This window comes from Tenrec ecaudatus, chromosome 16 (genome assembly GCF_050624435.1).
Source record: "Tenrec ecaudatus isolate mTenEca1 chromosome 16, mTenEca1.hap1, whole genome shotgun sequence".
Lineage (NCBI taxonomy): Eukaryota > Metazoa > Chordata > Mammalia > Afrosoricida > Tenrecidae > Tenrec > Tenrec ecaudatus.
The window spans coordinates 46,856,952-46,871,460 of record NC_134545.1 but is presented as its reverse complement, the minus strand read 5'-3'; the positions used below and the strand labels follow the sequence as shown (position 1 = coordinate 46,871,460).

Here is a 14,509-nt window from a genome sequence, read left to right as displayed (position 1 = left end):
ACAAAGAGCTGGGACCATTCCTGGTGACCACGGAGATCTTCCTCAGGCAGCAGGCCTTAAGAGAAGGATGATGTGACCCCTGTCTGATTCTGGACTTTGGTGTTTCTCTGAGGTTTTCTTTTCCCTATTGTTTTATTGTTTGGATAAACCACAAGTGGAGAGACTCAGGACAACAGCAGTGGCGTTATACCTAAATCCCCACAATCCTCTGTTGACCATAGATGTCACCAACTCTCACCCAGGTGCTCCCAAAGCAGCAGACCTACTGTCGACACCCAAGGCAGGCCCTTGACACACACATGCTGGTGACTAAGAAAGAGAAAGCAGCCGTTGGTTCTGGCTTGGGTGTTTGTGGTCGGGGGAAACAAGGGAGTTATTAGCTCACTCTTGATATCAGTGTGTATCTTTGTGCTTTGATTTTTGGTTTTGTTTATTATTCCTTTTCAGATGCACCTGTTAAGAGTCAGTTGTACTAACTACCTAGCCAACCCCGCACCTTCAACAGTTGCAGCTAGGGACAATGACCACTGCAGAATCAACAAAGAAAAACAAAAACAGTAAGCAATGTCTCAGGAAACATCAACAGGAAACGTGTGTTCAAAAGAAGATGCAAGACAGAATGACACAAATGCGTGACCAACCACAGAGCCAAATGACCTCTCGAGGAAGAAAAAATATTGGAACTACTGGAAAAGAAACTCAGGAGACTAATTCTCAGGTACTTTCAACGGATGGAGAGCTACGGGAAAAAATAAACAGAAAAAAATCTAGAAAATGATTCAACATTAGAAAAACAATCAATGTAATCCACCATACAAATAAAAGCTAAGAACTACATGATCCCCCCAACTGCCATGATCTGAATTCTACCTTGCAAGACTGGATAGAGCAGAGGTTGTACACTGGTGCAGATAGGAGCTGGAGGCACAGGGAATCCAGGGTGGATGATCCCTTCAGAACCAGGGGTGTGAGAGACGATACTGGGAGAGTAGAGGGCGAGTGGGTTGGAAAGAGGGAACTGATTACAAGGATCTACATGTGACCTCCTCCCTGGGGGACGGACAACAGAGAAGGGGGTGAAGTAGACACCAGATAGGGCAAGATATGACAAAATAATAATCTATAAATTATCAAGGGCTAATGAGGGAGGGGGGAGCAGGGAGGGAGGGGGAATAAAAGAGGACCCGATGCAAAGGGCTTAAGTGGAGAGCAAATGCTTTGAAAATGATGAAGGCAAAGAATGTACAGATGTGCTTTATACAATTGATGTATGTATATGTATGGATTGTGCTAAGAGTTGTATGAGCGGAAGTAGGAAAAAAAAAAGAGTTGTATGAGCCCCTAATAAAATGTTTTTTAAAAAATAAATAAATACAACAGGCTCTGTTAGCAATGGCACACAGGCCTCACCACTAAACCAAAGGCTCATGATGGAGAAAACATATGGCCTCTTCTGGACCTGTTCCTTTTCTTTCTTGTATGGTCCTTGAGGAATTATGAAGATGTTTCCATGTTCTTATTAAAATGGATATGAAAATCCCACTTCAAAAAAAAAGTACATGATCATATCAATTGAAGCACAAGAGGCATTTAATAAAAATCTAACACCAATGCCTAATGGAAACACTCAGAAAATAGGATTGAGGGGAATTTCTGAATACAATAAAGGCCGGGTATATGTATGTGTGTATATATATGTATATATAAGCAAAATCAACAACCAACATCTCATCAAACTGAAGTATCCCTCTTGTGAATAGGAACCAGAAAAGAATGCTTTTTATTACTTAATATTTATTATAATATTATTTAATATTTTGCTGGAAGTCTTAGAGCTATTAGAAAACAAAAGAAATCAGAGGTATACAAATTGGCAAAGAAGTAAAATTCTCTCTATTTGCTGATGATATGATTCTGTGAGTAGAAAGCCTCAAGATTCAACAAGAAAATTATTAGGAATAATCAAGAGGTTCAGCAATGTGGCAAGATACAAGATCAACATACAACACTCAATTGTATAGCAATGAAGAGAGCTCTGAAAATCAAGAAAACAATACTATGGCAGTCAGATTTTATGTCAACTTGCACCTGTGTGAAAATGTAGGGATGGAGTCCAAACGATGCCTCCTTGTGGATGCAGTCATTTTATAAGGGAGACACTAAGAACTTCTCCTCCTTACTGGGATCTATGTCTGCCTCCACAGGCAATGCCATGTGGGCCACTGACCCTAGGAGCCAACCTCCAAACTGTGTGTGCCCTGCCACGCTTCCACCAACCTTGGATCTATGCAACTCAACTCTGCCCCCACTAGCCTGTGACCCCTCTGCTTCCCACTTCACCTTTCTGTGGTATCGCCCTGTAGTTCATGAGTCTGCAGAGAGCTCCAGACTCATATAGCATGAGACTCACGGACTGAGTTGGATTAGCTGGAGACGCCTTCTAGATATAATTTCTTGATACAAAGCTCTTTCTTATATTAGTGTTAATGGTTTTTCTTTCATCCAAGCCTGACAAATATCATTTACAATAGTCATGCAAAAGATGAAATATTTAGCAATAAACCTAACCAGACAAATATCAGACTTGTGCAAAGAAAATTACAAAAACATAATTATAAGAAATCAAGAGACTGACATGGATAGGAAGGCTTAATATTGTGACAATGTCAATACTATCCAAAGAAATCTATTTAATGAAATTCCAATCCAGATCCCAACTTCATTCTTTAAACTAAGAAATTGAAAAACTAAATACCAATTTTAGAGAGAGGAAAGAGACCCAGGATAAGGAAAGAACTATGTAAGAACAAAATAGGAGGCCTCTCATTTTCTGACCTCAAAACCTTATAAAGACAAAAACAAACAAAAAACCTTTACAAGGCTATAGTACTCAAAATAACCTGGTAAGGTATAATGATAGGCCAATGGAACAGAATAAAGAACCCAGAGATAAATCCATTCACCCAAAGACAACCGATCTTTGACAAAAGATCAAAAACATTAAATGGGGAAGAAATAGTCTCTTTAAAAAAATGGTGAGAACAAAATTAGATTTCCATCTGCAGAAAAATGAAACAGGATCCATACTCACTCTGCATACAAAAACAAACTCAACATGGATTAAAGAGCTAAATGTAAATCTCAGGGCTATGAAGAAGTTAGTATATACATACAATGGAATTCTATGCATCACTTAAAAATAACAAAACTGCAAAGCACCTCAGGGCATGGCTTAACCTACTGAACATTATGTTCAGTGAAATTAGTCAATCACAGGAGGATAAATATTGCTTGAGCCCACTCAAGAAAAAGGTTTTCATACCAAAGAAAACAGACTTTGATGGTTATGGGGGGGGGGTTGATGGTAAGCAGTTTCAATTATTGAATACAAAAGTGATGGTATGAAATATAAACCTCTACTAATTCACAATAAATTTTAAATTTTTAATTAAATACAAAGAATATAAAGTTTATTAATAGTCCTTGGGTGGAGTAAATGGTTAAACACGAGGCAACTAACCAAAAGGAAGGTGATTGAAACCCACCCACCCAGTGGGGCCTCAGAAGACAGACCTGCTGAGGTGTTCCCAAAAGGTCACACAGTCTTGACAACCCTACTGGGCACTCGGGGTTGGAACTGACTCCACAACAGCAGCTCACTCATACGGTTGCCTAATTGTAAAGGCGCAGAGAGCACCATTTTCTGAAGCTACTGCTGCTAGCGCTGCCACATTGTTACAACTCGTCAGAGAGGAAGGAAGCAGTCCTTGAAGCAACGTGTTCCCTATTTATTGCCTTGGCATGATCCCCGAATTCTTTTAAACACCTTATATCACAAATATTATCAATGTCAAATCATTTGGACATGTGTTCTAATACAAAATTGGGCCAGAAGTCAACTCCGTGCAGGTAAGAGACTAGCTGAAGAATGAAAGTAGATGCTATGAACAGGTAAGGCCCACCTCTTCCACAGGAGACCAGTACTCGCAGTTGCTGCAGATGCTCCCAGGAAAGCTGCCATCATCAGTCGTCTTCTCATCTGCGTGGGCTGTGAGCCTCCATGGCACCATCGAGTGCCCAAAGCCAGCTTGGCCAACGTAGAAAGTGAGTTAAGACGAAACATCCTGCAGACGGAAGTAGAAAGGTTACTCCTGGCTAGGAGTGGCAGCAGTGACGATGGCGATAACGATATCAGATATTACCAATGAACGCGGATTAAATCGTTACTCTATAGCAGTTGCTACTCTCAACACTTTGGATATATTACTCATTTAATCTTCAGGACAATCTCATTAGAAAGGGACTAATTATAAACCCAATTATCTAAGTCAGGAGCTGATTAAGAGACAAAAACAACACGATCATTTGAACAGGGAAAGTTTAATACAAATAATTTTTCATGTGACGTGAATCCTGTAAGGTAAAGAGAAAGCAGATATAAGGCACAGACTTCTACAGCTAAAGTGGAGCGTCAAGAAAGGAACACAGGGCTGAGGGCTATCCACATTATCCCTGATCTCTCAGCAAAAGGCTGAGCTCAGGCAAGCATGTGCAGCAGAACTCGCTGGATAGCTAGCTGTCTTCTGGGATGGTGGAGGAAGCCATCTAAAGGAAGGTGCCATTTCGGTGGCCCTAGCTAGAAAGGTGTCCTTTAGGGTGCCAGAGGAAGTCATTCAAGCAGGGAGGCCAGCACATGGGTCTCACCTGCAAGCTACTGCATGCCACTGAGAGGCCGGTGCACCGCCAGCCACTGTGCCACAGGATCATGTAGAGCACGAGTCCCAAAACTTACTGTATACCGCCACCATTTCAGGGGGGAGAAAATTACTCAGCACTCTCCTGGCAATTAACAAATTCTGTACTCTAGACCATAGTCCATGATAAAGTATAGGTATCTACACCTTTTTTTTTTTTTTAACTAAAACTCACTGCCACCAAGTCAAGTCCGTCTCATAGTGACTTTCTAGAACAGGGCAGAACTGCCCCTTTGAATTTCTGAGACTATCACTCTTTTTTTTTTTTTTTTTGACTATCACTCTTTATGGGAGTAAAACGTTCTGTCTTTTTCCCATGGAGCAGCTGGTGGTTTTGAACTGCTGACCTTGAGGATCTCAGCCCAACACATAACCACTGTGCCACCAGGCCCCTCTGGTAGCTACACTTTTGAACCCCCCTTAGATCATTCTAGAACCTCACCGGGGGCAGTATCGGCCACTTGGGGAAACACTGATCTAGAGGCTAGGACAGGTAGATAAATCACAAGAATAAACTTTACCTAATTTTAAAATATTTTTGTTATAATTTTGCTTTTATGTCTTAAAAAGATACAACAAAATATTTACTATCATCGAGTCAATTCTGACTCATGGCAAGCCCTGGTGGTATAGGGGTTATGTGTTGGGCTGCTAACCGAGAGGTCAGCAGTTCAAAACTACCAGTGGCAGTTTTGAAAAATGAGGTTTTCTATTCCCACATAGAGTTACAGTCTCAGAAACCTACAGGGGCAGTTCTTACAGGGTCTCCATGAAACATGCCCTGGATGGGTAAGATCTAGCACCAAAGAAACATCCCACTGTATTTTTTTGTCAACTTGTTCCCCGATTCTTTCCTAAAAGAACATTTTCCAAATCACGTATTAACTGATTTTGGCTACAAAAAAACTGAGCACTAAATCAAAGACAAATGTATTTTTAAAATGACTCATTACAAACAGAAAGAAAAAGACCAAGTGAAAAGCAGCACAACTAATTCAAAAGCTGGCATAAGCAAACAGTACAGAAGGCTGGATGATACGCTCAGCATACCTAATTAGATCTGGAGAGTGGCTGAACACAAAATCACATGGTAAGACACAGATATTTAAGAAGATACTTGGCATTTTTCATTGATCATATGTATAATAGAAAGCTAAATCAAGCTCTTAAGTAGGAAAGAACATGGTGACAGAGCATGGTGGAATACTAGCTGAACAATATATCTATTTACCAGCAGGGAAGGGAATAAAGAGTAAAGGTCAAGAGAAGTGGAAAACCCAGTTATGAAATGATGACGTCCTAGATGAGGATGGCAGTATATACAGAAACTAATAAAGAAAAATAAAACAAAACTATATGATACGGTATCTAATAGACATTAACATGTAACTGTATAAGCAACATGCACAACAGAAACAAAAACACGAAAGAGACTTAAAACAAAAACTAAGGAATATGGTAGAAAATGAAATGGAACCCAATGACTCAAGATCTACCGTATATACTCGAATATAAGCTGACCCAAGTATAAGCCGATGTACCTAATTACTACCTGGGAAACCAGAAAAACTGATTGACTCGAGTATAAGCCTAGGGTGGAAAATGAAGAAGCTATTGGTGAGTTTCAATAATCAAAACAAATGGAAATAAAATTACTAAAAATTGAGACATCCGTGGGGTAATGTATTTAAATATTTATTTTAAATAAAAAACATACATAAAAGGACAAGTCATTTAACATTAGTAAACCAGCACAGTAAGTGGAAAATTGGTTCAACAAAAACAATAAGGTATCAACAATGATACCATAAGGGTACTATTCCCTGAGCTCAACCAGCAACCAAGCCAAAATGTAAAGAGTTAAAATCCTTCAAAACTGGATTCCTCATCATCATCCGTATCCCAATGCAGAGCTTCAGCTGGTGTGAGGTTATCATAGACGCTGTCCTCACTGAGATCGCCGTCATCACCATCACTGCTGTCATTTTCATACAAAGCACAGTCTTCTCTGCCATCCATAGCATTACTAATACTACATTTCTGGAAGGCACGTGGCACCATGTCTTCTGGAATGTCTTCCCATGCATCTTGAAACACACTTTGCTATTAACTCTATGTCAGGCTTCATGAGATTTCCTCCTTTTGTTAGTCGGGCTTGACCAGATGACATTCATTCATGCCACATCCTTCGCACGCAGTCTTTAAAAGGCTTATTCAAAGATACACGACATAGGACGACTCTGATTGGTTAGATGTGAGTAAACAAACATTCAAAGCCGTGCAGTCAGTGTGGCTTTGAATGAACAGCAGAGAAAGTGCAATCACCCGCGAGATAAAGGGTGCTCATCCCAGTACTTCGGGGGGTGGGAGGGGGGGTGCGGTGGCAGCGAGATGTTACACCTCACCAGGGTACCACTGACCCATGTATAAGCCAAACCCCAGTTTTTCAGCACATTTTTTGTGCTGGCAAACAGCTTATACATGAGTATATACGGTAGTCTAAACTCTGCAGGAACAGGTCAGGTGCACAAAAAAGCTTGTCTCCCTTCCTTGGGGAAAAGCTTTTACCCAATAATTACCCAGGTGAGTTTTAGGGTTCCTTTGTCTTTTTTGTACTGTCTTATCTCTGATGTACCCTTGTTGCTAGATGACAATAAGTCAGCTTCAACTCATAGCAAACCACATACTCATCATGAACCTACATACCACAAAAGGAAACACTGCCTGGTTCTGCACCGGCCTCACAATTATTGCTACGTTTGCGCCAACTGCCACTGTGTCAATCCACCTTGTGGAGGGTCTTCCTCTTTTAGCTGACCTGTTACTTCACCAATCATGACAGACTTTTTGAGGGACTGGTCTCTCCTGGTAAACATGTCCAAAGTACTTGAGATGAAGTCTGGCCAACTTTGCTTTTAAGGAACTGTACTGGCTGTACTTATTGTAACAGAGGTGTATTTGTCCTTCTGGCCGTCTATGATACCTTCAGTATGCTTTACAAACACCATAATTCAAAGGCATCGATTCTTCCTTACCCAGTCTAATTTATTATCTAACTTTCACATGTATATGGGATTACTGGAAATACCATAGGTTGGGCCAGTCATGCATCATTTGAGGAGTAAGGTGGGCCAGACCCAAGCTACCATGTGCCATTAAATATATTTCACTTGAGAGACTAAAATCATGTTACATCAAGATTTATTGGTTGCATTACGCAGGGTTCTCTAGGGAAACAAAACCAGGACACTTATGATTATATATATACATATATATACACCTATACATATATATGAATAAGTTAATACAGCAAGGAGGAATATAGCAGCTAATTAATCCACACAGCAGTACAGAGGGTTCAGTTCAACTCACTTCTGTGGAACAGTGAATATACTGGAAGCCCTTCAACTCACATGGGCGCTGGAAACAGACAGCAGAGTCTGCCCACAGGCAACAAGCAGCAGGGTGGGTCACCAACAGGAGCTTAGAGAAGCAGGCCCCGTGGGCTATGGAACTGAAGCCATGCAAGACAACAGAATCCACCAGCCTCAAGCTCAAGCTCAAGCGCAAGCTCAAGAAGCAGCAGCGTGGTAAAGCAGGCCTCAAGCCCTAGCTACACAATCCACGGGCTGGTTTGTCCCACAGGTGGTGTAGCTCACAGGTTGAGGCAGAGAACTGTCTAAAGCAGCAGCAAGCAAACTCCAGCACACTCTGATCACCAGAGAGCAAGAGAGAGAGGGGTGGGTCTTGCAGAGTCATTTATCTCTTTGCTCTCCAATCAAACTGCAACCTGAGTAATCCCACATGTTCCTATTGGCCAGGTTGGCACAGTAAACCTACCTATCACATTGGTTTTGCGAATTTATTTGTGAATTCTATGGCTCGAGGGAGTTTCAAACTTTGGACATTTTTGAGTTTTACTAACTTTATGTTCTGATCTTGTCCTTCAAAATGACTAACTTGATTTTCACAACTGGTTTTAATTTCAGTTCCTAAAGTACACATCAAAAGAGCGATCTAATCATCCTCACTAGTGCAATTTCAAAGATGCTAAATAAAAACAAAACAGAGAACAGACTCTACTACAATTTAATCCCTAATTTTGTAGTAAAGAAACAGTGCTGGATTTTCCCGCCGGTGGGCTTGGATGGGCGTTACACCTGGAGCAGCCCACCTGGGCCGGGTGATTGCAATTCAGCCAATGGGATCGACCTGGGGTTGTTCACCACACCTCCCCCGGGAACCCTTGAAAAGGCAGGGACCGGAAGCGAGAGGCTCTCTTGGAGCTCTTGGGCTCTTGGTCTTTTGGCTTGCCTTGCTTGGTGGTCTGGTCGTCTTCGTGGGAGGGGAGAGATCCTTGCGTGACCTGGGGCAGTCTCTGCCAGGACGCATGGTCAAAGGAATCCTATGGGTGCCGCGTAAAACCTGATGCTTCTTTGAACTTTCATTAAATTCACTTGGATCACGAGCCCGGCTTCGGCGTGAAATCTTTCTCGCGTGGAGCTAAGGACCGAGGCTGAGATTTAGGCCGGAGAGAGAAACCTAACACCACCACGCAGTAACTAAAATATACCAGTACTGCCGTAGGTAGTACATGCAGAGAATGGCTCCGTGTGGGGAGAAGTCAGATGCTTACTTCCCGAAGGCAGTTGCTGCCAGACTGCTGTCTCACCCCACCACAGGGGTGGGTCTGCTCCCTGCTGCTGGGGACATTGGATTTCTTCTTCCGAGGCCTATGACCATTAGCTTGGTTCCTGCAGGTAGAGTTCACACCCTACCGATAATGGTCTCTATCAGTTGAGGCAGGGAATAGGCCAAACCAACTTCATATGGAAGGGGAAGAAACCCAGAATTAGCAAAGAACTCCTCAAGAAGAAGGACAAAGTGGGAGGGCTTGCTCTACCTGACTTTAGCGCGTACTGTATGGACACAGTAGTCAAAACAGTGTGGTACTGGTATAACGACAGGTATTCGGGCCAATGGAAAAGAGCTGAAGACCCAGAAATAAAAACATCAGCATACAGGCAACTGATATTTGATAAGGGCCCAAAAAATATCAAATGGGAAGCAGATGCCCTCTTCAATAAATGGTGCTGGAAAAAATGGATATTTACTTGCAGAAAAATGAAGCAAGACCTTTACCTCACTCCATGCACAAGAATAAACTCAAGGTGGATCACAGACCTTGAGATAAAACCCCAAACAATGAAGGCCATTAATGAGGGAATTGGGACAAACCTGAGAACCTTGGCACAGGGAATACAGAGGCTATCAGAAATAGGGAAGGATACAAATACAGAGGAGTGACAAATAGACAAGTGGGATATACCGAAGATAAAACACCTGTGTACATCAAAAGAATTCACCAAGAGAGTAATAAGAGAGCCCACGGACTGGGAAGACATCTTTAGCAATAGCACATCAGACAAAGTCCTTATTACTACAATCTACAATACTTTGCAAGCTTACAATAAAAGAAAAACTAACTGCCCACTGAGGAGGTGGGCAAAGGACCTGAACAGAAGTTTCAGAGTCTGAAATCTGAATGGCCAATAAGCATATGAGAAAATGTTCTCAATCATTAGCCATAAGAGAAATGCAGGGGAGGGGGGAGCAGGAAGGGAGGGGGAGGAAGGAATATGAGCTGATTCCAGGGACCCAAGTGGAAGGTGAATTTTGAGACTGACGAGAGCAACGAATGTATAAGGGTGCTTTACTCAACTGATGTATGTATGGATTGTGATGAGTTGTATGAGCCCCAATAAAATGATTTATTTTTAAAAAGAGAAATGCAAATCAAAACAACTATGGAAATCGATTTGGCGATATCTCAGATAGAAATTGAGCTACCATACGACCCAGCAATCCCCCCTACTGGACATAAACCCAGAAGAGGCAAGAAACCCACCACTACCAGACATCTGTGCTCCAATGTTCATTGCAAAGACACAGTTGACAATCACAAGGAGTTGGAAACAATGCAAATTTCCATCAGCAGACGAATGGATTAAAAAACTGTGGTACATACATACACTGGAATACTATGCATCGCTAAAAAAGCAGTGATGAACGCATGAAGCATATTGCCACATGGGAAAAACTGGAGGAAATTATGATAAGTGAAGTAAGCCAAGCACAAAAGGACAAGTACTATATGAGTCTGCTGAGGTAAGTTTATAAAAATAAAAAGAAAAGAAAAATGCAAAAGGGGCACAGGGAAAAAGCTACTGTATACAAACACTCCAGGGTGAGGTCCAGGTAATATGGCAGGGTCCAGAAAAACTCTAGGGGTACATATGGTAGCTAATTAAAAAGGAGGGGGGGTGGGGAGAAAAGGGAAAAAAGAAAAAAAAATTTTTAGGGAATTCCCCCTAATAAAACTTATTCTGTCCTGCCCTCCCTTGTCTTGTCAGTTATGTCTGACCGTCTCCCTATACCTCAGTTTCACCTTTACAAAAGGGATTAGGGTTCCTTGAAGAAATGCTAGGGTATGGAGAACTCGAGATAAGCCAGGTACATTTCGTAGAGCTAAAAAGTAAGAAAGTACTTTAAAAATTGTGAGAGTATATTGAAAGATAAACTTGGAAAAACTCACAATGGCCAGATCTGGCACAATTAGAGCAGTAAAACAAATGGCAGTATGAATTATAACTCGTATATTAAAATAAACACCCATGAGCTTATACTGACAGAAATACATATATGCGTGTACACAGAGAAGGGGCAGCTTTTCCTTTCAGTGTAATTTCAATGTAGTTATAGACAGAATGGTGGAAATGATCTTAAATAACCACCAACGTAGTAATAATGGTTGCCAGCATGAGCATTAGGGAGGTGAGAATATGATGAGAAGTAGAGATCTGCAATCAGTCAGAATTAACTCAATGGCACCCGACAGTAACAGTATCCAAGTGACTCCCCAATGATAGCTATGAATTCCAAAAGGAACACAATAGCATTTAATATTGACAAAATCTCACAGGCACCACCTTAACAAAATGATCCAAATTAATACTGCCAGGTTTAAGAAGCACTGACACTTTGTACACCTCCTGATATGATACATGTGCTTGCATCGGAGGTACATATACTAAAACTGATATGACACACTGAGAAGAGCCTTTTTGTGTGTATGTTTGTGGCATTCTTGCCAAAATGCACAATTTCAATAGCATCACAAGCAAGCGTCACATAAACCTAAACTGAGACCTGGTCCATAAAATCATAGCATCCTTAATTATTAGAAAACGTAACATTAAAATCACAAGAGACCTATTTAATACATATAAGACACCTATTAAAATACATAAAAGTAAAAACAGTAACATGAAATTATCCTGGACAATATCAAAGACAAAGAGCAATTGGAGCATGCATACATTGTTGATGAAATACAAAATGGGACATCAAAACAACAAAACAAAAAAATGGTACATTAATCTCACTCATAGGGATTTATTCTACGAATGAAAACTTGCATCCGCAAAAAAATCTATACATAGATATCTTTTTTTTTGGGGGGGGGGGGACAGTAATCACCAGCCCAACTGGAAATGACTTTCAACAGTTGAACAGATAAATAGACTGTTACTCAAAACAAAAGGAACTTTTGGTATGTGCAAGAAAAATTTCAAAGGCATTATGCTGATGAAGAAGCAATCTGATAATGTTACATCATTTTATATGATATTCAGGAGATGGTACAATGTAGTGTACAGCAGATCAGAAGTTGTCAGGAATTGCAGGTGGGTGGAGGCTTTGATTACAAAGGGGCCATAGAGAAAGAGAGGGAGTGATGCTTATGTACTCAAGCAACAATGAGCATATGTGAAAACTCAAAAAAATGCACACCAAAAAAAAGAGGGTGGTAGAAGAAAGTCAATTTTGCTATATATAGAAATTATAAAAACTATGAGAAAATGTTCCCGTTCATTAGCCATAAGAGAAATGCATATCAAAACAACTATGAGATACCACCTAACACCCTCAAAGATAGCCCAATTAAAAAAATCAGAAAGCAACAAGTGTTAGAGGGGCTGTGGGGAGATAGGAACTCTCATCCACTGCTGGTGGACCTGTAGGTATGTACAGCCACTATGGAAATTGATCTGGCGATATCTAAAACAGATGGAAATTGAGTTATCATACGACCCAGCAATCCCTCTACTGGGCATATACCCAGAAGAGGCAAGAAACAAACCACAGCCAGACATCTGTGCTCCAATGTTCATTGCAGCACAGTTCACAATTGCAAGGAGTTAGAAACAACGCAAATTTCCATCAACAGACAAATGGATTAAAAAACTGTGGTGCATACATAAAATGGAGTACTATGCATCGCTAAAAAGCAGTGATGAACGCATGAAGCATAGGAACAACTGGAGGAAATTATGTTAAGTGAAGTGAGCCAAGCACAAAAGGACAAGTATAACATGAGTCCACTGAGGTAAGTTTGTGTGTGTGTGTGTGTGTGTGTGTGTATATATATATATATATATATATATAGAGAGAGAGAGAGAGAGAGAGAGAAAGAGAGAACAGAAAGGTAAGTGCAAAAGGAGCACAGGGAAAAAGCTACTGTATATAAACACTCCAGGGGTGAGGTCCAGATAGTATGGCAGGGGCCAGACCAAATCCAGGGGTACATATGGTAGTCAACTAAAATGGGAGTGGAAGGAGGAAAGGGGGGGGGGGAAGATGTGTAATGGGGGAATAGGGCACTTACCCACCCAAGGGGAGGGTATTGTTTGTGTCTCCACAGGGAAAGAGGGAGCAGATATAAAGCCAGTGCCAGACGAATGCAGTGTTCCAGCAAAGAGTGGGGAGCCAGTGGAGGGGCCTGAGGGCTTGGCCCCCATACCAGCTACATAGACAACTTTCCCTCACCCCAGAAGAATTTACTTAAGAGGATGGCACTGAAGCTGCAGCATGTTCGATCAGAGCAAAAGGGAGCAAAGAATGGGGAGGAAGAGAGAGTGGAGCACATACATCCTAGCCCATAAAGCCTGGAGGACGATATCCCCGCTCTGAACAGACAATGGACAGAGTGCACAATATGGCTGATCCCACTATGAGACACACTGTCCCTCGATGGCCCAGGGCCCTAAGGGGGACAACACTGGAGACTCAGGACTGGGACTGGCCCAGACTGACCCTGTGACACTGAGGCAAACCACTAAAAGCGTGTGACACAGCAACCGTAGGAGCAGAGCAGGGAGCCCCCGAGCATACAAAGGACAGACTCTGGGGCCAAAGCATGGTACCCCATTGGACCTGACTGAAGGACACGCCTAGAGATCAAAAATCAGACCTTGATCTATTTACAGGTTTTTCTTTCTTTAAAAAATTGTTTTCTTTTAATTAATTTATTCTTCTGTGGGGAATTGGTTTCCCTTTTTAATTGTCATAGCTGTGTTCTCACTCATTGACTATCTTGCAATGACTTGATTTTTTGTGCATATTATTATCTCTACAGCTCTATCTAGATAAGATAGACTGGATGAATAGTCTGGAGGAGAAAACAATGGGACCAATGGTTCCAGGGGGACACGGGAGGTGGGAGGAGGAGGCAAGAAGGTGGTGCTGACCAATCCAGGGACAGGAGAGCAATAAGTGATCCAAAATCAGTAGCAAGGAGAGTGTGAGTGGCCTGGTAGGGATTCAGCAAGGGCAAGGTAACAAAGAGAAATTACTGAAACCCAAATGAAGGCTGAGCATGATAGTGGGACAAGAAAAAAGTAAAAGGAAATAGAGGA

The 14,509-nt window shown here is 41.6% G+C and overlaps 1 protein-coding gene across 1 annotated transcript in view; it reads right to left on the bottom strand.

Annotated features, from left to right (window-relative positions):
- Window positions 1-14,509, bottom strand: part of MICU1 (mitochondrial calcium uptake 1) — a 209,022-nt gene that overhangs the window by 179,274 nt on the left and 15,239 nt on the right. The window contains exon 2 of the mRNA XM_075534108.1: window positions 3,963-4,124. Coding sequence (XP_075390223.1) covers window positions 3,963-4,123 — 161 coding nt within the window. The 5' untranslated portion in view covers window position 4,124. The remainder of the gene's footprint in view (window positions 1-3,962; window positions 4,125-14,509) is intronic.